Source organism: Pongo pygmaeus, chromosome 20, assembly GCF_028885625.2.
Source record: "Pongo pygmaeus isolate AG05252 chromosome 20, NHGRI_mPonPyg2-v2.0_pri, whole genome shotgun sequence".
In the NCBI taxonomy this organism is placed as follows: Eukaryota; Metazoa; Chordata; class Mammalia; order Primates; family Hominidae; genus Pongo; species Pongo pygmaeus.
The window spans coordinates 51359513-51385549 of NC_072393.2; the positions used below are offsets into that span (position 1 = coordinate 51359513).

General features: G+C 53.3%; 1 protein-coding gene across 3 annotated transcripts in view; it reads right to left on the reverse strand.

Moving 5' to 3' along the window:
• PPP1R13L (protein phosphatase 1 regulatory subunit 13 like) overlaps positions 1-26037 on the reverse strand; it is a 26239-nt gene continuing 202 nt past the window's right edge. The window contains exons 2-14 of one of the 3 annotated variants that reach the window (XM_063658141.1): positions 24756-24846; positions 18333-18408; positions 18074-18216; positions 16502-17015; positions 16311-16409; positions 16141-16232; positions 15409-15859; positions 12541-13001; positions 6686-6817; positions 6461-6594; positions 6199-6365; positions 3171-3370; positions 1-590 (exon numbers count right to left, since the gene is read on the reverse strand). In XM_063658141.1, coding sequence (XP_063514211.1) covers positions 552-590; positions 3171-3370; positions 6199-6365; positions 6461-6594; positions 6686-6817; positions 12541-13001; positions 15409-15859; positions 16141-16232; positions 16311-16409; positions 16502-17015; positions 18074-18216; positions 18333-18387 — 2487 coding nt within the window. In that variant the 5' untranslated portion in view covers positions 18388-18408; positions 24756-24846 and the 3' untranslated portion in view covers positions 1-551. Of the gene's footprint in view, positions 591-3170; positions 3371-6198; positions 6366-6460; positions 6595-6685; positions 6818-12540; positions 13002-15408; positions 15860-16140; positions 16233-16310; positions 16410-16501; positions 17016-18073; positions 18217-18332; positions 18409-24755; positions 24968-26037 lie in introns of those variants that run through there. The other 2 variants (XM_054463680.2, XM_054463681.2) reach the window with 2 other exon arrangements.

A 26037-nucleotide genomic window follows, 5' to 3' on the forward strand; every position in this document is an offset into this window, starting at 1 on the left:
TTTCTGTGCAAACTACTTTTATTTATAAGGAAAGTTTCCCTATTTTGTTTATAAACATTAAACCAGTGCTGTGTGAAGGCACTTAATTGGGGAGAGGTGGGGCGGGGATCCTGGTAGAGACCAATGTTTCCCACCCAGACCCCAAGACTGCTGGGAGAGATGGAGTCAGCGGTGACTCCCAGGAATATCCAGTGGTGTGGTGGCCCATCCCAGGCCCGGCTGGGCAGGTGGCTGGCTTGCTGGGGGATATGACGGCGGGGGTAGGCATGGGGAGCACTTTGGATGGGATCTGATTTGGCAAAAGGAAGTGGTTTCCTGTCCCCAGTGATTTCCAGCCTTTCCCAGACCTCCCAAGGCTAAGGCAGGTTACTAAACTTAAGGCTGGGGCCCTCCTTCTCCCCTGGACTTCGGGAGAACAGAGAACTGGTGGCAAGGACCACCACCAGCAGGGTGAGGGGTGCAGATAAAGGCAGCAAAAAACAGAGGGAGAGGTCTGGAGGGAAGGCAGGAATGCTTGTTTCTGTCAGCCTCAGAAACCTCCTTCTATCCTGCTAGACTTTACTCCTTTGAGGCTTCACCCTGGGGAACAGCTGGGGAGAGACAAGATCTTCAGACATCAGGAGCTCCCACCTCCTCATCCCCCACGCAAATCCGCTGCCTGTCTCTATCCTCCCACCCCTTCCTAAGGGGACCTCTCAGCACCTCCCAAACTGCTCCAGAATCCAAGTTCTGTGTCATCTCCAAGAACCAGATGGAACCTTCCAATCAGAGCCTCCACTGATGAAATGGAATATTTCCAGTCTCTCCTAACTGCCACAAGGAGAAGCCTACCTCTCTCTAACACCTTGGTTGTCTTTTTGGGTCCCACCTCCATATTTTAAAAATCTGCCCTCTCAGGGCCGGGCACGGTGGCTCATGCCTGTAATCCCAGCACTTTGGGAGGCCGAGGTGGGTGGATGACCTGAGCTCGGGAGTTTAAGACAAGCCTGGGCAACGTGGTGAAACCCATCTCTACTAAAAATACAAAAAATTAGCTGGGTATGGTGGTGCATGCCTGTAATCCCAGCTACTCGGGAGGCTGAGGCGGGAGAATCACTTGAATCTGGGAGGTGGAGGTTGCAGTGAGCCAAGATCGCACCACTGCACTCCAGCCTGGGTGACAGAGCTGAGGCTGTGTCTCAAAAAACAAAACACACACATACACACAAAAACCCCACAAAATAAAGAAATCTCCCTTCTCAGGAATGTAATGGAATCTTCCTTGTCTTCTCTCTTAACCCTAATAGAGAATTTTCCTCAGTTACACTATAATTTTATTAATGGATTTTTCCTCATTCTACCCAATGCAGTGTAATAAAAGCTTCCTCTCCACCTGTGTTTGTTTGTTTGTTTGTTTGTTTGTTTTTTGAGACGGAGTCTCACTCTGTCACCAGGCTGGAGTGCAGTGGTGCGATCTCAGCTCACTGCAACCTCTGCGTCCCGGGTTCAAGTGATTCTCCTGCCTTAGCCTCCCGAGTAGCTGGGACTACAGGCACACACCACCACGCCCAGCTAATTTTTGTATTTTTAGCAGAGGCGGGGTTTCACCATGTTGGCCAGGATGGTCTCGATCTCTTGACCTCGTGATCCGCCCACCTTGGCCTCCCAAAGTGTTGGGATTACAGGCGTGAGCCACCGCACCCAGCCTCTCCACCTGTTATATTATATATATATATATATTTATATATATTTTTTAAAGACAGAGTCTCACTCTGTCATCCAGGCTGGAGTGCAGTGGCACCATCAGGGCTCACTGCAGGATCAGTCTCCCAGGCTCAAGCGATTCTCCTGCATCAGTCTCCTAATTGGCTGGGATTACAGGTGCCCGCCACCACTCCTGGTTAACTTTATTTTTTTTTGTATTTTTAGTAGAGATGGAGTTTCACCATGTTGGCCAGGCTGGTCTCGAACTCCTGACCTCAGGAGATCTGCCCGCCTCGGCCTCCCAAAGTGCTGGGATTACAGGTGTGAGCCACCTGGCCCGGCCCTCCATTTCCTTCTCATACATTGCTGAATCCCTGTGTCAGCCCTAGAGGTCCAGTCTTTTGCCCTCTCCCAGCCTTAATCTACAGTTCTTTAACTCCACCCACCAACGTTAAAATGAGATTCTTCTTCGCCGCTTCCCTTGGCTAAAATGGATTATTCTTTAACGTCTCCACCAACACAATCAGGGATGACAAAAACATTGGATTGAGCAGAAGCCAGTCAAATAACTAGGAAGGCAGTACTGGGGAGCATCCTACATCCTGACAGCTCTATAAAGGGCGCTTCCAGCCTGGTGCAGTGGCTCATGCCTGTAATCCCAGGACTTTGGGAGGCTGAGGCGGGCAGGTCACCTGAGGTCAGGAGTTCGAGACCAGCCTGGCCAACATGATGAAACCCTGTCTACTAAAAATACAAAAAAAAAAAAAAAAAATTAGCTGTGCGTGGTGGCATGCGCCTATCATCCCAGCTACTCTGGAGGCCAAGGAGGGAGGATCACTTGAGCCTGGGAGGCAGAGGTTGCAGTGACCCCACATCTTATCACTGCACTCCAGTCTGGGTGACAAAGCAAGACTCCATCTCAAATAAATAAATACAAATTGGCCAGGCTCGGTGGCTCATGCTTGTAATCCCAGCACTTTGGGAGACCAAGGCAGGCGGATCATTTGAGGTCAGGAGATCAAAACCAGCCTGGCCAACATAGGGAAACCCCATCTCTACTAAAAATACAAAAAGTAGCCAGGGTGGTGGTGGTCGGCGCCTGTAATCCCAGGCAGGAGAACTGGTTGAGCCCGGGGGGCGGAGGATGCAGTGAGCAGAGATGGCGCCATTGCACTCCAGCCTGGGCGACAGAGCCAGACTCTGTCTCAGAAATAAATAAATAAAAATAAAAATAAAAGCATAATAGAAATTTAAAAATAAAATAAACGGCTCTTCCTCACCTACTCCCCTAACTATAAGGAACCCTTACCCCCGACATTACTATTAAATATAACGGACTTTTCGTCTTCTCCCCTTGAGCAATAACGAGCTTTTCTGACCTCCCTCGCCCAATATAATGGTTTTCCCTGTCGCCTCTTCTTTTTCCTGTGGGCTCCCTCTTTTCCCCAACCGTCGGGAGGTCCCCATGACATCTCCCTTGGGCTCACCCCGAAGTAGTTCCGCGGCACGTAGCCCTCCTGGCCGTGCAGCGCGGCCCACCACCAGTCGGTCTCCTCCGGCCCGTCCCTTCGCAGCACGGTGACCGACTCGCCCTCGCGGAAGGACAGCTCGTCCCCGAACTCGGCGCTGTAGTCCCAGAGAGCGTACACCGCCCCGCTGTTCATCAGCCCCATACTCTGCTCAACGTCTGAAACATGCCACGGAGGGGAAGGTGAGAGCCTGGCCCAGGGGCTCCAGGAACAGGGGCCACGTGGGGACCAGGACAGACCCTGGAATTTGGCGCCTGTCCCAGCAACCACCTGAAATGTTGAGTGTGCCCATGGCTGCAGATGGGAACAGGAGCTGGAGTCAGATGCCGGGACTGGCCATCCTTGAGCATTCGAGGAAATTGGGGGAGGCATGCCGGTGGGCCACCCACTCCCGAGGCAGGGTCAGAAGCTCCCATTTCCTTTTTTTTTTTTTTTTTTTTTTGAGACGGAGTCTCACTCTGTCGCCCAGGCTGGAGTGCAGTGGCGCGATCTCGGCTCACTGCAACCTCCGCCTCCAGGGTTCACACCACTCTCCTGCCTCAGCCTCCCGAGTAGCTGGGACTACAGGCGCCCGCCACCACGCCCTGCTAATTTTTGGTATTTTTAGTAGAGTCAGGGTTTCACCGTGTTAGCCAGGATATAGTCTCTATTTCCTGACCTCGTGATCCGCCCGCCTCGGCCTCCCAAAGTGCTGGGATTACAGGCGTGAGCCACCACCGCGCCCGGCCTTTTTTTTTTTTTTTTTTTTGAGATGGAGTTTCGCTCTTGTCACCCAGGCAGGAGAGCAATGGTGCGGTTTCACTGCAACCTCCGCCTCCCGAGTTCGAGCGATTCTCCTGCTGCAGCCTTCCAAGTAGCTGGGATTGCAGGCGTGTGCCACCATGCCTGGCCAATTTTTGTATCTTTAGTAGAGACGGGGTTTCACAATGTCGATCAGGCTGGTATCAAACTTCTGACCTCAAGTGATCCACCCGCCTCGGCCTCCCAAAGTGCTGGGATTACAGGCGTAAGCCACCTGGCCCGGCCCTCCATTTCCTTCTTGTACATTGCTGAATCCCCGTGTCAACCCTAGAGGTCCAGTCTTTTGCCCTACACTGGCCCTTAGCTTAAGTGGTACAGTCTCTAAAGAAGATTCGCACCTTCCTTGAATGATAGGGTCCTTTAAGTTGGCTCATCTGCCTCTTTCTTCTTTTCTTTTCTTTTTGGAGACAGAGTCTTGCTCTGTCACCCAGGCTGGAGTGCAGTGGCGCAATTTCGGCTCACTGCAACCTCCGCCTCCCGGGTTCCAGCAATTCTCCTGCCTCAGCCTCCCTAGTAGCTGGGACTGCAGGCGCACGCCGCCACACCTGGCTAAATTTTTTAATATTTTTAGTAGAGACGGGGTTTCACCGTGTTGCCCAGGCTGGTTTGGAAATCCTGAGCTCAGGCAATCTGCCCGCCTCGAGCCTCCCAAAGTGCTAGGATTACAGGTGTGAGCCACCGCACCTGGCTTTCTTTTCTTTCTTTCTTTTTCTTTTCTTTCTTTCTTTTTTTTTTTTCCCAGACAAGGTCTCACTCTGCCACCCAGGCTGCAGGAGTGCAGTGGTGAGATCAAGCTCACTGCAGCCTCGAACTTCCAGATTCAAGCAATCCTCCTGCCTCAGCCTCCTCCTGATTCTTTATATTATTATTAAATATTTTGTAGGCCGGGCACAGTAGCTCACATCTATAATCACAGCACTTTGGGAGGCGGATCACCTGAGGTCAGGGGTTCGAGACCAGCCTGGCCAACATGGCAAAACCCCGTCTCTACTAAAATACAAAAAGAAAAAAAAAAAAAAAGTTAGCGGGACATAGTGGCACTTGCCTGTAATCCCAGTTACTTAGGAGCCTGAGGCAGGAGAATCGCTTTCGCCGAGGAGGCAGAGGTTGCAGTGATCTATGGCACCATTGCACTCCAGCCTGGGTGACAGAGCAAGACTCTGTCTCAAAAAATAAATAAAAATAAAAAAAAATTTTGTCAGCTGTGGTGGCTCACACCTGAATCTTAGCACTTTGGGAGGCCAAGGCGGGCAGATTGCCTGAGCTCAAGAGTTCGAGGCCAGCCTGGGCAACACCGCGAAACCCCATCTGCACTAAAAATACAAAAAATTAGTCGGGCATGGTGGTGAGCACCTGTAGTCCCAGCTACTCAAGAGGCTGAGGCGGAGAATTGCTTGCATCCAGGAGGTGGAGGTTGCAGTGAGCCGAGATTGAGCCACTGCACTCCAGCCTGGGTGACAGAGTGAGACTCTGTCTCAAAAATAATAATTAATAAATAAATGTTTATAGAGACAGGGGGTCTCTACAATGTCCTGTAGCCCAACCAGGCTCCCCTTTCAAATATATAACCCTCTGTCTCACCCATAAGTCCTAGGACCTGCCTCACTCCAACTCTCCGTGAAGTTCCTTGCCCACACCGAGATACAACTGGCTCCTCCAGGTGTGAAATGACCCTGTGCATAATCCCTGTGGCACAGCCTACTTCGCCCCGCCCGTCGGGGAACCAGGTGATGTAGCCTGCCCCCAGGAGAGATAGGGTACAGCCTTGTGTCTTCCTACAAGCCCCTTTCTGGCAGCTGTAGCCTGCTCACCTGCCAGGGGTGTGGCAATGCCTCTCCCACAAGTGGCAGAGCCCACCTGCCCAGAGCCCTATGCCAGGTAGATGGCAGGGTTGAAACGTTCAGCTCCTCACCCTTGAAGATGTGAAAGGTGAGCAGACCAATCTTCACAGCCACTCTCCTCCCCAAAGGTGTCCAGCTCGCATAGCACATGTCCCCTTTTCCCTTAGGAGGGCACAGTCCTCCCACCCCCGCAAGCGGTCCATCCCTCATCCTCCTCCTCCGCAATTCTGCCAAGTGGTTGGTACAGCCCCCATACCCTCCTCTCCCTAGTAGGGGGTAGTTGTTCCCTGCCCCGCTCCTGCGCACCCGCCAGGTACCCAGGCGCCAGCAGCCCTGCCTCGCACCTGCCAGGTAGGTGGCGCAGTCAGCATAACCCTCGCGGTAAGGGTCGCACTTCTCGAAGGCGGTAGCTCCGTCGCTGAGCGTAGTGGCGAAGATTGCAGCGCCGTGCTGCACCAGCGCCATGCAGATCGCTGTGTCGTTGCACGACGCCGCGCAGTGCAAGGGTGTCCTAGGCGTGGGGGTGGGGGGTTGCGGGGAGCGATGCATGAGAGGCTGCGCGTCCGCCCACCGGGGACCCAGCCCACCGCGCGGGTCGGGGCTCACCAGCCGTGGCTGTCGGGCGAGTTGACATTGGCACCCGCAGTGATGAGGAAGTCCACGATGGAGTAGTTGGCGCCGCAGATGGCGTTGTGCAGGGCAGTGATGCCCTCCTCGTTGGGCTGGCTCGGGTCGTTCATCTGAGTGCACCGGGGGAGGGGGAAGACTCAGTCCCGCGGCTGGCATCTGCGCCGCCCCCGCCGCGCCCACCTCCCGCTCAGCAGCGCTCACCTCCTTCACCGCCTGCTGCACCACCTCCAGCTCCCCGGTCAGCGCCGCGTCCAGGAGGAGCACCAGAGGGTTGAGGCGCGCGCGGCGGGCCTTGCGCGGGGAGCCCGCCTTCCGCAGCACGGAGCGCATCTCCTGGGGGACAGGGCGCAGAGGTCAGCGACTTGGAGGGATTGTTAGTATATCCATGATCTAGAGTAGGAAACAGAGGTCCAGAGACTTGTGGCACCCATCTAGACAAGAGTGGAACTGGGATTCCCTCGGGATGGGGTGAGGGGGTGCCTTCGATCTCCTCCTAGAGCCTCCAGTTCCCTGCCATAGACAGAGAATCCTGTGATTTGAGAATCTTGGGCCCTGAAACTTGAGAGAAAGCTGGGGGGCCGTGGGATTGGTGGCAAAGTAATTCTATCAGTTCAAAACAATGATTGTGGAAGCCAGTTATTCAATTCACACAGTCTCACATTTCTTTTGCTAATAATGAATGCAATGAGACACACATGACAAAATGTTACCAGGTGTGTTCATTCCAGATGTTTGGAATTTGAGCGTTTTATTATTCCTTGTGTTTTCCTTTTCTTTTTCTCTTTTTTTTTTTTTTTTTTTTTTTTTTTTTGAGACGGAGTCTCGCTCTGTCACCCAGGCTGGAGTGCAGTGCAGTGGTGTGATCTCAGCTCACTGCAACCTCCACCCCTCAGGTTCAAGCGATTCTCCTGCCTCAGCCTCCTGAGTAGCTGGGATTACAGGCATGCGCCACCATGCCTGGCTAATTTTCATATTTTTAGTAGAGACAGGGTTTTGCCATGTTGTCCAGGCTGGTCTCAAACTCCTGACCTCAGGTGATCCACCCACCTCAGCCTCCCAAAGTGCTAGGATTACAGGTGTGAACCACTGTGCCCAGCCTCATGTGCTTTCTTATTTTTAATTTTCCTCCTATAAGATTCATTTATTCTGGGCTGGGCGAGGTGGCTCATGTCTGTAATCCTAGCACTTTGGGAGGCTGAGGTGGGAGGATCACTTGAGCCCAGGAGTTCGAGAACAGCTTGGGCAATATAGTTAGACCCAGTCTCTATAAAAAATAAAAAATTAGCCTGATATGGTGGTGCACACCCGTGGTCCCAGCTACTTGGGAGGCTGAGGCAGCAGGATTGCTTGAATGGAAGAGAAAGAGGCTGCAGTGAGCCATGATCATGCCACTGCACTCTAGCCTGGGCAACAGAGTGAGACCCAGTCTCAAAAGAAAAAAAATGCATTTATTTATTCCAAGTGTGTGAGTGCATGGCATTTGTGATTCTGGTCTTTGCTGTTTCCAGAGTTTCAGTGATTTTAAGATTCTGGAATTCAGAGATCCCAACAGCCACTGAATCCAAAATTCCCAGATGCTCAGTTATTTCAAGTTTCCAATATGTTGTGATTGCAGAAATGCTAGGTTGTGCTATTTCAAATTGCTGAGGGGCCAGGACTTTGGAATCCCAAGATTCTATGATGGAGAACTTTAATATTTTTCTGTTAGAATTTATTTTTTTGTCGGTTTTTTTGAGACAGAGTCTCGCTCTGTCGCCCAGGCTGGAGTGCAGTGGCGTGATCTCAGCTCACTGCAAGCTCCGCCTCCCGGGTTCAGGCCATTCTCTTGCCTCAGCCTGCCAAGTAGCTGGGACTACGGGCATCCGCCACCACACCTGGCTATTTTGTATTCTTAGTAAAGATGGGGTTTCATCATGTTAGCCAGGGCGGTCTTGTTCTCCTGACCTCGTGATCTGCCCACCTCGGCCTCCCGAGGTGCTGGGATTACAGGTGTGAGCCACCGTACCTGACCTAGAATTTCATTTTAAAAGACTAGAAGGAAATGGCTGGGTGCGGTGGCTCATATGTGTAATCTCAGCACTTTGGGAGGCTGAGGAGAGTGGATCACCTGAGGTCAGGCAGGAGTTCAAGACCAGCCTGGCCAACATGGTGAAACCCTGTCTCTACTAAAAATACAAAAATTAGCTGGCCGTGGTGGCGTACGCCTGTAATCCCAGCTACTCAGGAGGCCGTGGCATGAGAACCACTTGAACCCAGGAGGCACAGTTATAGTGAGCTGAGATGGCGCCATCGCACTCCAGCCTGGGTGACAGAGTGAGACTCCATCTCAAAAAAAAAAAAAAAAAAAAGACTAGAAGGAAATATTCAAAATGTTAATGATGGTTCTCTGTGAGTGGTGTGATTTTTTCCTCTTTCTTCTATTTTTATTTATTTTCCCAAAGCTCTCTATGGTGTTGGTATGTTTCTTTATAGTGGAAAGTGTTAATTTAAAGTATAAATCTCAGCTGGGCACAGAGGCTCATGCCTGGTTTGAGACCAGCCTGGACAACATAATGAGAACTGTCTCTACAAAAAATGTTAAACATTATCCAGGAGTGGTGGTGCATGCCTGTAGTCCCAGCCATAGGGGAGGCTGAGGCATGAGGATCAATTGAGCCCAGTAGGTGGAGGCTGCAGTAAGCCATGATCTTGCCACTGCACTCCAGCCTGGGCAACAGAGTAAGACTCTGTCTCAATAATAACAATAATAACCTTCTATTACTACATATCAGTGCATGAATTTGTGATTTTATAATTCAAAATATGAGCATCTTTAATTGTCAGATTTGGTGACTTCAAGAATCGGTAATAATCAGTCCATGATACTAACTTTATAATTCTTTTTTTTTTTTTAAGAGAAGAGATTCCTTTTATTTTATTTTGTTTTGACACAGAGTTTCTCTCTGTTGCCCAGGCTGGAGTGCAGTGGTGCAATCTCGGCTCACTGCAGCCTCTGCCTCCTAGGTTCAAGCAATTCTCCTGCCTGAGCCTCCCGAGTAGCTGGGATTACAGGCATGCGCCACCAGGCCCGGCTAATTTTTGTATTTTTAGCAGAGACAGGGTTTCACCATGTTGGCCAGGCTGGTCTTGAACTCCTGACCTCAAGTGATCCACCCGCCTCGGCCTCCCAAGGTGCTGGGATTACAGGCATGAGCCACTGTGCCCGGCCTAACTTTATAATTCTAAGATCCTGTTCAAAGCTTTAAATGCTCTAGGACTCTAAAATGTTACTATTCTAAGACGGTGACACTAGCATTTGATTCTTACATTCTATGATTTTTTAAGTTTCTCTGTGGCCAGGACTCTGTGATTCTACAATGGGATGCTCAACCATTTCAACATGCTGTTATTCATCCCCTCTTGATTTCAAAATCCTGAGCCTCAAGGTTCGTTGCCTTTACTCTCAGGAGGGCCTGGGAATAGGCATTTTGGGGGGGTCCACCTGACCCCTACTTCTCTGAGAAGTGATCTCTTCCCTCTGTCTACCCACATGAAGTGTTCAAGACTGTTCCATGTGGCTACAACCCTCTTCCCAGTCAAGATGCAGGGACCAAGATCAGCAGGAGACCATCCCCTGGTCCAATGGTGACAACAGTAAGAGCAGTTAACAGTTATGTGCCAGGTATTATGCTAAGTACTACATTAATGTATTTAATCTTGGCCAGGTGGTGGCTCACAACTGTAATCCCAGCACTTTGGAAGGCCAGGAAGGGCAGATCACTTGAGGTCAGGAGTTCAAGACCAGCCTAGCCAACATGGTGAAACTCCATCTCTACCAAAAATACAAAAATTAGCCAAGCGTGGTGGCATATGCCTGTAATCTCAGCTACTTGGGAGACTGACGCAGGAGAATTGCTTTAACCCAGGAGGTGGAATCCCGCACCCAGCCGAGACTCACTTTTTATTTATTTATTTATTTTTATTTTATTTTATTTTATTTTGAGACGGAATCTTGCTCTGTTGCCCAGGCTGTAGTGCAGTGGCGTGATCTCAGCTCACTGCAAGCTCTGCCTCCCGGGTTCACGCCATTCTCCTGCCTCAGCCTCCGGAGTAGCTAGGACTACAGGCGCCCGCCACCACTCCCGGCTAATTTTTTGTATTTTTAGTAGAGACGGGGTTTCACCATGTTAGCCAGGATGGTCTTATCTCCTGACCTCGTGATCTGCCCGCCTCGGCCTCCCAAAATGCTGGGATTACAGGCGTGAACCACCACGCCCAGCCTATTTATTTATTTATTTAGAGATGGAGTCTTGCTCTGTCGCCCAGGCTGGAGTGCAGTGGTGCAGTCTCGGCTCACTGCAACCTCCGCCTTCCGGGTTTAAGCGATTCTCTTGCCTCAGCCTCCTGAGTAGCTGGAATTGGAATGAGACCACCACTTCTCCTGTTGTCCTTCCCAGCTTCTCCCCCACCTCTCCCTCTCCCTAGTTTATAAGACAGGAAAAAAAGGGAGAAAGCAAAACGTTGGAAAGAAACAGAAGTAAGATAAATAGCTAGATGACCTTGGCGCCACCACCTGGCCCTGGTGGTTAAAATAATAATAATAATATTAACCCCTGACCACAACTACTTAGGTATTATCTGTAAATTCCAGACATTGTATGAGAAAGCTCTGTAAAACTTTTTGTTGTTAGCAGATGTATGTAGCCCCCAGTCACGTTCCTCACGCTTACTTGATCTATCATGACCCTTTCACATGGACCCCTTAGCGTTATAAGCTCTTAAAAGGGCTAGGAATTTCTTTTTTGGGGAGCTCGATTCTTAAGACGCGAGTCTGCTGATGCTCCCGGCTGAAAAAAAACCTCTTCCTTCTTTAATCTGGTGTCTGAGGAGTTTTGTCTGTGGCTTGTCCTGCTACAGGATTACAGGCACGCGCCACTGCTCCGGGCTAATTTTTGTATTTTTTTAGTAGAGAGGGGTTTCACCATGTTGGTCAGGCTGGACTTGAACCTCTGACCTCGTGATCCACCCACCTCGGCCTCCCAAAGTGCTGGGATTACAGGCGTGAGCCACCACTGTGCCCGGCTGGGACTCACTATTTTATAAGAGGAGAGAGCAAAGCCAGGAACAGTGGCTCATGCCTCTAATCGCAGCACTTTGGGAGGCTGAGGCAGGTGGATCATTTGAGGTCAGGAGTTTGAGACCAGCCTGGCCAACGTGGTGAAACCTCATCTCTACTAAAAATACAAAAATTAGCCAGGAGTGGTGGCACACGCTTATAATCCCAGCTACTTGGGAAGCTAAAGTGGGAGGATGGCTTGAACCTGGGAGGCAGAGGTTGCAGTGAGCCGAGGTCAAGCCACTGCAATCCAGCCTGAGTGATGGAGCAAGACTCTGCCTGGAAAAAAAAAAAAAAATAGAGGAGAGAGCAGAGCAGACACAAGAGACACAGAGACAGGGAGAGAAGAGAGGGTGACTGCTTTGATTCAGGCAAGACTTCTCAGTACCAGAATGAACCCACTGTTGTGCCAAGACTCAGTCATGTCCAGGTGTACGACTCGAGATTGCTGAAGGAATGCCCGCGGCAGGGCACAGGCACAGGTTATTGGAGAGAAGGTGCAGAGAACATCTCCATGTGGCCAAGACTCCGAGATGGCCCTCCATATACTCACACACAGCTATCCTAAAGACTACATTTCCCAGCATCCCATTGCAATGAGGCTCCTGGCCAGTGAGAGCAGGCAGAGTGATGTGTGGACCTCCCAGTTTCTGCCTGAAACAGGAAAGGGCGCTTTCTCTTCTTCCTTCTCTCTTCCTGGCTGGAGGGCAGACTTGGTGACAGCCATCTAGGACCATGAGGGCAGGCTTACCCCCCGATGGATGGCAGAGCCCCAGGTAGATAGAGCCTGGGTCCTGACTCCAGAGAGCTGCCTACAGTCCTGGGCTGCAAACTCTTGGACTTCTACTCAAAAGAGGAGAAAACTTCGATCTCATCTAAGCCACTATATTTGGGGGGCTCTTTGCTACAGCTCCTGGATCCATGTAGTAAACATACCCCGATTTCCTCTTGTATTACTTACCATGCTCTGCGGCTGCTCTGGTGGGCTGCTCTGAGACAGGGCCGGGGGTGGAATGGGAGCTGGTGGGGCAGGAGCAGGGGGCCCTGCCCTGGCCTCAGATCCCTCAGTGATGGGGGACAGCTCTGGCTCAGGCCCCCCGGGCCCTGGCCCCCCATGACGATGGAAGAGGCGGCTGATGATCTGCTGGTACTGTTTCTTGTGAGTAGGGGGCAGGGCCACAGCAGGGGCCTGCTCCATGGAGCCCCTGCGTTTGAGGGGCCGGGGAATTTCCGCCAGCACCCGTGCCACCTCCTCCAGCTCGGGCACCGACTGTGCCTCTGGTGGCAGTGCTGGCTGCAGCCTCGTGGGGCTGAGAGGCCTTGCTACAGTGCCTTCATCCACATCGCCAGCCTCCAGCACTGGTGTCAGCAGCCCTTCTATCTCCGGCTCAGGCTCCAGCTCGGTGGGGGGTTTGAGGAGTCCTAGCCAGAACAAGAGCCCATCAGAGGACAGGTCCCCAGGAGACACCCAACACTCCCTCTCCACAACTTCCAGGACATACAACCAGCACATGATTTTCTGTGTGACCTCAGGGAAGTTCCTTGCCCTCTCTGGGCTACGCTTTCCTTGGGCTGTGAATAATATACAATGATGATGCCTCCCATTTATTGAGCAGTTAGTATGTGCCTGGCGCTTTACATGCCTACCTTATTGTAATCTCACCACTGCCTTGTGAGGTAGATACACTGCCATCTCCACATTACCGAAAGGGAATCTGGGCCTCAGAGAGGACAAGTCAGTTGCCCAAAGCCATGCAGTTGGGACTTGAACACAGTTCTGGCTGACTCTAGAATCTACTTCTACCAACCGTGATAGATGTGACTTTCTGAGATCCTAAGAATTTCCTCTCCTAACATCTCAGGCAGAAAACTCCAGCAGGAAGTAGAATCCTGGTGTTTAATGATTTCTTCTCTGTCTTATTCACTCTGACAGTAAAGCAGGTGGAAATAAAAATATGCATTATTAGCTGAGTCAAGTGGCTCACACCTGTAATCCCAGAACTTTGGGAGGCCGAGGCAGGCAGATCTCTTGAGATCGGGAGTTTGAGACCAGCCTGGCCAACATGGTAAAACACTGTCTCTACTAAAAATCCAAAAAAAAAAAAAAAAAAAAAAAAAAAAAATTAGCTGGGCGTGGTGGCACATGCCTGTAATCCCAGCTACTCAGGAGGCTGAGGCACAGGAATCACTTGAACCCAGGAGGCGGAGGTTGCAGTGAGCCGAGATTGCACCACTGCACCACTGCACTCCAGCCTGGGCAAAAGAGTGAGATTTCATCTCTCTCTCTCTCTATATATATATATACACACACACACACACACACACATTATAAATATAATGTATATATATTTTTATATAGTATGTATATACATATAAATAATATACACACACACACACGCAGCTGGGCATGGTGGCTCATGCCTGTAATCCCAGCACTTTGGGAGGCTGAGGTGGGTGGATCACCTGAGGTCAGGGATTCGAGACCAGCCTGGCCAACATGGCAAAACCTCATCTCTACTAAAAATACTAAAAATTAGTTGGGTGTGGTGGTGCATGCCTGTAATCCCAGCTACTTGGGAAGCTGAGGTAGGAGAATCGCTTGAACCTGGGAGGTGTAGGATGCAGTGAGCTGAAACCTCACCACTGCATTCCAGCCTGGGCAAGAAGAGTGAAACTCCGTCTTGGCTGGGCATGGTGGCTCACGCCTGTAATCCCAGCACTTTGGGAGGCCGAGGCGGGCAGATCACGAGGTCAGGAGATCGAGACCATCCTGGCTAACATGATGAAACCCCGTCTCTACTAAAAATACAAAAATTAGCTGGGGGTGGTGGTGCGCGCCTGTAGTCCCAGCTACTCGGGAGGCTGAGGCAGGAGAATGGTGTGAACCTGGGAGGCTGAGCTTGCAGTGAGCAAGCGCCACTGCACTCCAACCTGGGAGAAAGAGCGAGACTCTGTCTCAAAAAAAAAAGAGTGAAAGTCTGTCTCAAAAATAAATAAATAAATAAACCCCAAAACACACACACACATACGCATTATTTCATTGACTCCCCGTCACAATTCTATAGGGTAGATATTATTAATCTCTCTTCACAGACGGGAAACAGAGTTTCAGACAAGTAATTTATCCTCAGTCACACAGCAGGTCAGCAGTGAAGAGAGACTCAAGCCCATCTGCTTCACTCACTGATCTCACACCTCAAAATATTAATAAATTACTATAACTAATATGGTAACTATTTATTTGAGACTGGGTCTCACTCTGTCACCCAGGCTGGAGTGCAGTGGCGCTATCACAGCTCACTGCAGCCTAGGTCTCCCAAGCTCAAACGATCCTCCCACCTCAGCATCCTGAGTAGCTAGTACTACAGGCGCCCACTACCATGCTCGGCAGATTTTTTGTACTTTTATTTTTAGTAAAGGCTATTTTAGTTTCACTATGTTGCCCAGGCTGGTCTTGAACTCCAGAGCTCAAGCAATCCTATCTGCATTAGCCCACCAAAGTGCTGGGATTACAGGCATGAGCCACCGTGCCCAGCCCATTATTTCCCTTTTACACTCAAGAAAATTGAGGCCCAGTGAGGTTAAGTGACTTGCCCAAGGTCACATAGTGTGGAACCGGGCAGTCTGGCTTCAGGGTCCACACTTAACCTTTGAGCTATCCCTGGCTCCTACCCAAATTCCCAAACTCACCTGGCCTAGCTCTCTGCAGGGACAGTGCTTGTAAAGAGGCATTTGGCTATGATCTCCCCACCTCCCCAGAGCTGGTCTGGTCCCCTTGCCATTTGTCCTCCCTTCACCCAGTCCTCTAGGGCCCTCATTGCTGACTCACCTTCGTTCACAGGGGGCCATGTCTGTTGGGGAGGCTGAGGGGCTGGGGTAGGGGTTTGGGGTTGGGGCTGGGGCTGTGGGGGCAGCTGGGGCTGTGGTTGTGGTTGTGGCTGGGGCTGTGGTTGTGGTTGGGGCTGCAGCTTGGGCGGGGGTGCTCGGGTGAAGAGGGGGGACCCAGGGAGCATGGCGCGGCTGGCCCCGTGCTCCCAGAAGGCGTTCTGCAGCTTGAAGATCATGCTGAGGGGGATGGGACGCTGGCGCGGGGCCCCGCGGGGCTGGGGGCTGGAGGGGGGCATGGGGATGCGGCTGACGGGCTGCCAGCTGCGAGGCAAAGTGCCTGACGGCCCCGCGGAGCCCAGCGAGCGCCGGTAGCTGCCGGCTTCTGAACGCCGGTCGCCGGCCAGAGGAGAGACCTTGTAATTGCGCGGCAGGGTGGCGCTGGTGAGGTTGTCCTGGGGAAGAGGGAAGGGAGAAGGGGATCGGGTGAGAGAGGGAAGGTGGAGGGGAGGTAAAGACAAAAGACGAGAAGGGAGAGGTGGTGAGGGAAGCCCTGGGAGTGAGGGAGAAGAAAGGGTGAGGAAGGGGCAGAAACCCAGCGCAGTGAAGAGAGAGCGTGGGAAAGGGCACGGAGACCCAGATCGCAGCCCCGAGGGGGAGAATGGCCTTGACCCCGCTCCCCGACCCCCCTCCTCGACCTTCCCCAGCCTCTCCTCCCCAGGCGTCGCCTCCTCACCTTGCCGGTGCCCCCCAGTCCATCCAGGCTGCTCTCCCTCCAAGGCAACAGCTGAAGGCTCGGCGAGGCAGGCCGCGCGAAGACGTCCAGGCCTGCGGGGCGGGAATCGTTAGGGTCTGTGGGGCTGCCTCTCCTCCGGGTCGTGCATTCCCCGGGCCTCCACCACTTACGTTCATAGCTCGCTGTCTGCGAAGGCTTCTTCTCGTACGCCACGTCCAGGTCAGACTCGTTCCAGGCTTTTGGGGGCCGCCGGCGCAGCGTCAGGTCGTCTGGGGAGAAGTTTCCAGTGAGGATGAGACGGGAGGGGTGGCGAGCCCCGGATCCCGCCCGCTTTGACCCCGCGAGGGGCCCCAGGGTTCACCTTGCGCTCGCAGAGGCGGGGCAAAGGCGCTACCGCCCGAGCCTAGCAGGGAGCTCCCGAAGGCGGACGCCGGCGCGTCGTAGGCTGTGGCAGGGGGGCGCGGTGACGGCCCGCGCTCGGGGAAGAAGGCCTGGGGCCCCTCCGCCAGGGGGCTGCCGCGGGGGGAGCCTGCGCGGCCCAGGAAGTCGAAAGGCGTGGGGGGACCCTGCTGGCGGAGCGGGCCTGGCCCGGGCCGCGGGGAGGGCGCACGGCCGAGGGAGCTGCCTGCGCCATCGAAGGCGCGGGGCCGGGGCGAGGTCGCGCGGTCCAGGCTGCCGTAGGCGTCCGGCTGCAGGTAGAGCGGGGTGCGTGGCGACGACGGCCGGCCCTTGGGGGACAGCGGGCTGTAGGGGTGCAGGGTTGGGGCACTCTCTGATCGTCCGAACGGGGTGTCTGCGCCGTCGGTGGCCGCCTTCCGGGGGGACCCTCGGCTGCTGAAGGGCTCAGGGATCGAGCTGGAGCTGTACCGGGGCGGCTGTGGGGAGGCCAGGGCATTGAGGGATGGATCAAAGGAGACATTAGTGGAAGGGTTGGTGTGCGTGCGGGGGTGTCAAGAGAGATCACTGGAGGTCAACCCAGAGGAGGCCGACCGGCCATGGAAATTCAGGCACAGAGAGCCCAGGTGAGGAGTGGTGGGGAGACAGCCCTGAATCAGGACTGTGGCTAGCCCATTACTCTATGTCACCTTTATGCCGCTTAGGTAAACGCCTCTTTCCTTCCGAGGGTCCCATTAGATGTCCACTTCCACTGGTCCCTTCTTTTCTTTTTCTTTCTTTTTTCTTTCTTTCTTTCTCTCTCTTTCTCTTTCTTTCTTTCTGTCTTTCTTTCCTCTCTTTCTCTCTCCTTCCTCTCTCTCTCTCCTTCCCTCCCTCCCTCCCTCCCTGCTTGCTTGCTTTCTCTTTCCTTCTTTCTTTCTCTTTCTTTCCTTCCTTCCTTCCTTCCTTCCTTCCTTCCTTCCTTCCTTCCTTCCTTCCTTCCTTCTTCTTTCTTTCTTTCTTTCTTTCTTTCTTTCTTTCTTTCTTTTCTTTTCTTTTCTTTCTTTCTTTTCTATCTCGGCTCATTGCAGCCTCAACCTCCTTGGCTTAGTGTGATCCTCCCACCTCAGCCTCCCAAGTAGCTGGGATTACAGGTATGCACCACCACACCTGGCTAACTTTTGTATTTTTAGTAGAGACAGGGTTTCACCATGTTAGCCAGGCTGGTCTTAAACTCCTGACCTCAAGTGATCCGCCTGCCTCTGAAAGTGTTGAGATTACAGGCGTGAGCCACCAATGCCAGCCAGATTTTTAAAAAATCATTTGTAGAGGCTGGTCTCAAACTCTTAGGCTCAAGCAATTCTCTCGCCTCGCCTTCCAAAGTGCTGGGATTCCAGGTCTGAGCCATCGCGCCTGGCCTGGTCCCATTTTTTCAAGTTCCTTTGAAGAGCCCACAACCTGCATAACTAGATGGGGCAATCTTGCCTGAAATTCAGGGCTCTGGTCTGGACTGTGGCGAGAGGCTGGCTTTGGAGATCAAGGTGGGAACCAGGCTTACCCTAGAAGGGGGTCCGGCCTGCGGGCCAGGAGGCGCAGGAGAGTCTGACCACAGCGACTCCAGCTGCTTGGTCAGTTCATCCACCTTGGCCGCCGCCGTGTCCAGCTCCATCTGCTTCAGATCCATGTGTTTCATGGCCAGCGCTGGGGAGGCAGGAGTGGAGGTAAGGACCCGGCCTCCTGGCAGGGGCCGGCCTCAGCACCCCCCGCCCGCTGCCGAGGGCCCCGCCTCGCCAGTCCCGCCCCTTACTCCAGCTTACACTGGAAGTTCATGTCCAGAAAGTCCCGCGCGCTCTGGAATGCCTCGCTGTCCATGGTGCCGGCCGGAGCGGGCGCCTGCATGGTGGGGAGGGAGGGAGCCGTCTAAGACCCCGCCCCTCTAGACCCCGCCCTCAGGGAGTCAGACGCCGTCAGGAGCGGGACAACGCCTCAACTCAGTTCCTTCCCCTGGAAGCCCTTTACCCTTTCACCTCCCCAGCTGGGAAATGCCAACTCCTCCAAAGCCAAGTCCATGCGCCACAGAGAAGTCCAAACCCAGTCTAAAGCCTCCGGAATTCACTTTCTCTTTCTTTTTTTTGTGTGTGTGAGACGGAGTCTGGCTCTGTCGCCCAGGCTGGAGTGCAATGACGCGATCTTGGCTCACTGCAACCTCCGCCTCCCGGGTTCAAGCGAATCTGCCTAGCTGGGACTACAAGCGCGCGCCATTATGCCCGGCTAATTTTTGTAGTTCTGGGATTACAGGAGTGAGTCTCCGCGCCCGGCCGTGTCCATCTCTTTATCTCAGTCCTAAGAAGACCTGAATCACTCCTTGAACAATTATCTATTGATCACCTACAGTGTGCCGGTAAACATAGGATGGAATATCTATGAATTACTGAATGTTTATTAGGGACCAGGACGCACTGTGCTAGATCCTGTTTTTGTTTGTTTGTTTGTTTGTTTTTGAGACGGAGTCTCGCATTTTCGCTCAGGCTGGAGTGCAGTGGCGCGATCTTGGCTCACTGCAAGCTCCGCCTCCCGGGTTCACGCCATTCTCCTGTCTCAGCCTCCCGAGTAACTGGGACTACAGGCGCCCGCCACCATGCCTGGCTAAATTTTTGTATGTTTAGTAGAGACGGGGTTTTACCGTGTTAGCCAGGATGGTCTCGATCTCCTGACCTCGTGATCCATCCGCCTCGGCCTCCCAAAGTGCTGGGATTACAAGCGTGAGCCACCGCGCCCGGCCTTGTTTTTGTTTTTTAATAATAATTCTGCTGTCTGCTGTGTACTAGAACCCATGCCTACTGCTTGGGGTATAACGTAGTAAATGTAGTAAAAACAATAACCACAGGGCGCGTGGCTCACGCCTGTAATCCCAGCACTTTGGGAGGCCAAGGCGGGCGGATCACGAGGTCAGGAGAGCCAGACCATCCTGGCTAACACGGTGAAACCCCGTCTCTACTAAAAATACAAAAAATTAGCTGGGCGTGGTGACTGACGCCTGTAGTCCCAGCTACTGGGGAGGCTGAGGCATGCGAACGGCGTGAACCGGGGAGGTGAAGCTTGAATTGAACGGAGATCGCGCCACTGCACTCCAGCCTGGGCGACAGTGTGAGACTCCGTCTTAAAATAAATAAATAAATAAATATATAAATAAGTATGTTTAAAACAACAACAACAATAACCAGCCAGGCACGGTGGTTCACTCCTGTAACCCGAGCACTTTGGGAGGCCGAGGTGGATGGATCGCTTGAAGCCAGGAGTTCGAGACCAGCCTGGCCAATATGGTGAAACCTCGTCTCTACAAAAAAATACAAAAGTTAGCTGGGCATGGTGGCATGTGCCTGTAATCCCAGCTACTCAGGAGGCTGACGCACAAGGCTCACTTGAACCTGGGAGGCACAGGTTGCAGTGAGCATAGATTGTGTCACTGCACTGCAGCTTGGGTGACAGAGCAAGGCTCTATTTAAAAAAAAAAAAATTAATTGAGGGGCCACTCCCTTCTAGAGTGGTGAGAAATGCCGTGCACTGAAAGCTTCATTCGATGGTCAAAACCACCCTAGCAGGCAAGAAAGCATGGCTCAGAAACATATGTCCAAGGTTACCCTGCAAGAAGTCAGTAGTAATGGGTTTCACACTCGCATCTAACTTATTCTGGGTCATCTCCACCAGATTAGAGGGGTCCCAGAGGGAAGCGACTGCTCAGCTTCCTTTCCCTAGGGTCCCCATTCAGTGGAGGTCTGGCTTTCACTGACCCATTGTTAGCAAGAGGAACAGGGAGGTGGCCAGGGGTGGAGGGGCAGCTGTGGTCACTGGCCCAGTGTGAGGGAGCTAGGCCACTAGGAACCGGTCAGGCCAGCACCATCCCTATCCCCATGCTAGCCACCACACCCACCAGCTCTGCCACCTCCCTGCTGCATCGACCACTTAGCTCTGGCGGTATAGGCAGCAGGGCAGGCTGGGGCATGCTGATACCCGCCTCTGTCTGGGAAGTCGAAGGAACAGAACCTGTTCAGGCTGGCAGCTCATTTGGATGAACAGGGAGTGTGTGACCTTGGGCGTTGAGTCCTCTCCACTCCCTGGGCCTCAGTCTCCCCAACAGTCAAAGAAGAAAGCAAATCACCTTTTTTTTTCTTTTCTTTTTTTGAGATAGGGTCTCGCTCTGTAACCCAGGCTGCAGTTGTGACTCTCTGCAGCCTCTCGACCTCCCAGCTCAAGTGGTCCTCCCACCTCAGACTCCTGAGTAGTTGACACTATAGGTATAGGGTCGCGCCACCACACCCAGCTAATTTTTAAAAAAAATTTTGTACACTTTGGGAGGCCGAGGTGGGCAGATCACGAGGTCAGGAGATCGAGACCATCCTGGCTAACACGGTGAAACCCTGTCTCCACTAAAAAATACAAAAGAAAATTAGCTGGGCGCTGTGGCGGGCGCCTGTAGTCCCAGGTACTCGGGAGGCTGAGACAGGAGAATGGCGGGAACCAGGGAGGCGGAGCTTGCAGTGAGCCGAGCTCGCGCCACTGCACTCCAGCCTCGGAGACAGAGCGAGACTCTGTCCCCCCCCAAAAAAAAAAAAAATTTGTAGAGACAGAGGTCTCACTTTGTTGCTCAGGCTGGTTTTGAACTCCTGGGCTCAAGCAATCCTCCCGCCTCGGCCTCCCAAAGTACGAGATTACAGGCATGAGACACCACACCTGGCCAAACCAGCTATTCTGAAAGGCCTCTTTAATCTCTATGAGCCCTACACTTTGAAACTGTAAGGATCTTAGGACTGTAACTAAAGTTCTACAGAACCTAAACCCCTCAGCTAAAGAGCCTATTGTTGGAAAGTTCTGAGTCTAAGATTCTATCTTTGGAACATTCTAGAATTCTCCAATTTGTCAACCCAGAATTCTGAGTCTTTCTGTACCACATTCTACCTAACCCAGGATTGCACTACTCTGGAAGTCTAGATGGATGGTATAGTGGGGCTGGTAAAAGCACGAGTAAGAAGTCAGACTTCAAAAATTCAAATCTGAGGGCCGGGCATGGTAGCTTCCACCTGTAATCCTTGCACTTTGGGAGGCCGAGGTGGGAGGATCACTTGAGGCCAGGAGTTCAAGACCAACCTGGCCAACACAGTGAGACCCCATTTCTTAAAAAAAAAAAAAAAAATCAAATCATCAAATCTGGCAGCACCACCGTCCAACCCTGACCACAGTACCTCAGTTTCCTAATCTCTAAAATGGGGATAAAAATTCACCTCATAGGACTATTGTAAGAATCCACCTGGTCAGAAGGTGCAGGAATTCAGGGCTCTGAGAATTGAGGCCTTAGGAAGAAGAGACTACAGGAATCAAAACTCGGGCATTTATAATTTCAGAGATATACAAACAATACTTTGTTAACTGTTAAAATAGATAAATGAGCAAGTCTGTGCAGCCTCCAGTGCCAGCTGTAAGTGACTCTTTTTTTTTTTCTTTTGGTAGAGATTTAGTCTCTCTTGCGCCTGTGCTTAGGCTGGTCTCGAACTCCTAGCCTCATGGGATCCTCCCCCGGCTCGATCTCCCAAAGTATTGGGATTACAGGCGTGAGCCACGGCGCCATGATCCCCAAATTTCCAAGATTCTCAGATTCCATGCTGACATTCTCTGGCTCTAAGGAAATGCCAACCCTGGGTGTGGGGCTGTCGCAGGGACAGGCGGTGGGGACGTCGGAGCCACCAGGGGGCGGTCACGCCCGGACCCCCGCCAGGAGGGCGGACTTGCGCCTGAGCTCAGGCCCGGGGAATGCGCAGCGGGCCCGGGCAGGTGCTGCACATCCCGCGGCAAGGGAGCGAGGCCGGGCGGGGTACAAGGGCGGGGCGCGGGGGTGGCGCGGGCCGTGGGTCTGTTCCCAGGCCTCTGCCCCTGACCTCCGCCTCCGAGTCCTCTCCCATGTGCTCCCCTCCAGCTCTAGCTCCGAGCTCTCCCGCGGGCTCTGGTCCAGCCGCAGGTACTCTCCCCTGGGATCCTCTCTCCGCTCCACCCCTGGCTCTCCTTCCCTGGCCTCCTCTGCACCCCAGCCAGGTTCTTTAGGGCTAAGGATCCTGTGGACTTCCTGGAGGAGTCATCTTCAGTAGGAACCGGGTCAGAGAGCCAGACTGAGCCGGGAACACCCAGGCTGGACTCCTACAGCCCTGTCGGGTCACACTGAATCTGGCAGAGGCTCCACTGTCTCTGGGACTCGGTTTCCTACTTTGTGGACGTCTATGGAATGGGCTAGGGCCTTTCTTGCTCTAAGCCTCTACTTGGGCTTGTTATTTAGCTTCTCTGTGCCTGTTTTCTCATGTGGACCATGGGAAGAATTAATACCTTCACCTCAAAGGGGTATGAGGATTGAGTGACATAATTTATAAGCCGTGATTAGAACAGTGCAGTGCGCGAAATAAAGTTCACACATACAGGATTCATAATTACCAGATGTCCTTGGCTGTTCATTATAATAACACAGGGTCTGGCAACAGAGCGAGGGGTCAAGACTCAATGTAATTTTTTTCCCCTAAAAGGGCCCTTTCAACTCTTTGTGAGATCATACAAGCCCTGAGTTTTGACACCCAAGGTCTCAATTTCCTTAGCCCTTGCCTTTCAGAGTCCTAAATTTCCCCTGTACATTCCTGAGTCTGGCCAGTGATCACCCTCAGTCACTTAGGGACGGGGGAGCTGGGAGAGCCCTGGAAGATTCCAGACAGAAGCTGGCAAAAGCCCAGGGTGTGGGCAATATCCATTCTCCAGCCTGCGTTTCTCCACTCGTAATGAGGAGTCCTTCCCTGGGGTCAGTAAACCTTATTCAAAGGGAGACCTCTCAGTCATCCAAGACTCCTCTAGACAATGCGAGCTTTCCTACCTACCTACCTACCAGCTCTGAGCTTGGCACACCCAGAGCCCTGTCTTGGCAGCCACGGTTATTATTTTTAATTTCATTTCAGGCTATCATCAAATGCCCTTCAAGCCAGACATTGGGAAACACCCCTCTCTCATCAGATGCCCGCCTCCCCCATTCTGTTTTTAATCCCCCTTCTTAGGACGCATGGGGGTGGAGTGAACGGGGAGATAGACAGAGGGAGGTGCCTGGTCCTGCCCTCCCCCAGCCTCAAGGACAGACAGACACCTCCAGAATTAGCCTCTGTCCCTCCCTTATCTCCCACAATACCTCAGGTCAGACAGATGGGCGTGGAGGTGACATTTCTCACCTCAGGGTCAGGGCAAGGAGCCCTGAGGCAGAAGGTTAGTCAGAAAATCTGGCGGGGGCGGATGGAATCCCGTCCCCCAGAGAGCTGAAGAAGAAGGAGGAGGCAGAATCCTGACCCCACAAACTCTACTGCCTGTGTGAGCTCCAAGCCTCAGTTTACCCCTTCCTCTCCGTGTAATGGTTAAATGCCCGGCTATGCAAACCTCCCAGAATCCAATAGCCGCTTTCCGGAATTCTGCCCTGGGTTCTAGAACTACCTCTGCAAACCCAGCTGTTTCCCACTCCATAAGGCAATAGGGGAGCCCACCTCCGCCAGGGGGTGCCCTACGGCGGATGTCCCTTCTCTGGTTAGGCAGGTCTGACGCCCAGGTTAATGACATGTTGGGTTCGCTCAGCGGCACAGAGGAGCTTGGAGATCTGCCTCGGTGTTTTCTCTCCTCCCCCGCCCCCATCCCCGAGCCGAAAAGTCGGGGGAGAGCCAGGACACAGCCTCCGGAGGGACCCCGGGTACCTGTCCTGCTCCACTTCAGGAACCCAGGCTCCACTATCCCTGCCCCACCCTTAATTCTGCTCAGAGACCTAGAAGATTGGTCGAGACAGCAGCTTGAGGGTGGCAGGGTGGTCACCCATTCCACCCTGAGCCCCACCAGTCTGAGCCTCTCATTTCTGACCAAGACTCGGGGATTTGAACCCCTATACTACCCAAAGACTCGGCTTCCTAGAGCCCCCCAGTTCGAGGGACTCAGGAATTCCAGCTCCAACGTCTCCCCGGGATGAAGGGGTCGAATCCCTCCATTCCAAGAATTCAGGCATCCGAACCCGCTTTCCTTTCCTCCAGTAAAACAGGCATCGGAGTTTCCGTCTGAGGATCCAGGTGTCGGCGCGCCCCAAATTCCGCCCTGGGACCTGGCGTCCGAGTCCCCTCCCAATCCTCCCAGGGACCCGGGTGTTGGGCTTTTTCAGGGCCTCTGGTCCCCAGGAGGGTGAAACTCACGGATCCGGGCAGATCCTGGCACCGAAGGGCTTCCTCCGGCTCGGGCTCCGGCTTCGGGGAGCGGGGAGCGGAGTACGGGGCGGGGCAGGAGCTGGGAACAGGTTAGACGACGTGACTTGGGTTGGAGGGAGGCGGGTCCCGGAGGGGAGGGGGAGCCGAGGTCGCCTTGAGCACCTTGGGACTTGTAGTCCCGGAGGGATAGGACGTAGCCCGAGACGATCCCATTGGGATTCACCCAGAGTCCATTTCAAAGACAGGAAGGGCGAGGCCCAGAAGCCGAGAGCGATCTGGCCAGAGAGATACAGAAGAGCCGAGACGCCTGCCTCGCTGTGGCTGGAGACTGACTACTGAGCCCTTGCCCCACCCCTTCAGACGCAGTTTCCCCTTTTCTGATCAGTATCCCCCAGGGTCTCTGAGCCCGAATCTCCCCGTCTATAAAAAGTGCGGGTTGGATCTTTAAAGGATGTCCCAGCAAGAGTTCAAAAATCTTAGTTTGGACTACAATCCCCAGCAGCCTCCGCGACCGACCTCGGGCGACTCTTTGCCTCGGGTCCTCTGGGAATTGTAGTCCTGGAGCCCGCAGGCGCTGCACCCCGGTGTCTCTCTCGCCCACGCGAAGGAAACCGTCTGGAGATCCCGGATAGGGGAAACATTTCCCCTTCCCCTTGACCCTCCCTCCGCTCTGGAAAGCCTCTCCCACCTGGGGAGAAGGGGTGCCCCAATTCTGGAGTAGGATCCTAAATCTTGGCAGAGGGGGCGGGAAGTGGGGCTGACACACCGGCCAGGAATGCAGTCGGGTCACCCTGTCTAGCCACCGTCCCGCGGCTCCAACCGCCGCCCAACGCGGGGCAGCCCCAGTGGGAAGGGAAGTGGGTGCGTCCCCCAAATCTGCGTCCACGTGCCGCTGTTTACACGCGCCCTAGGGCAGGGAGGAGTCGCCGATCAGGTCCCTTCCTTAAAGTCATCGGGGTTTCCCACGCATGAGACTAAATCCCTGAGGGCATCTACAAGTCCCACACCGTGCCCAGCACCACTCCACGCGTGTGGGGCTCCTGGGTCCGAGGCTCCGCCCTCGAGAACCACAAGTTCCTCCCACTATGTTTCCCGCTCCCCCGGAGTCCAGAAGCCCCGCCCCTGGCTGGAACTTCACGCCCTCCGGACGGATTGCCCCTATTTCTCCATTTTCCCGCTTCTCCCAGTCAAGTTCTGAACTTCCGAGGCATCTGGGCCTCCCCAGAAGGCATTTAACACAGAAAGCACAGCCCTGCTAACTAGGATTCTT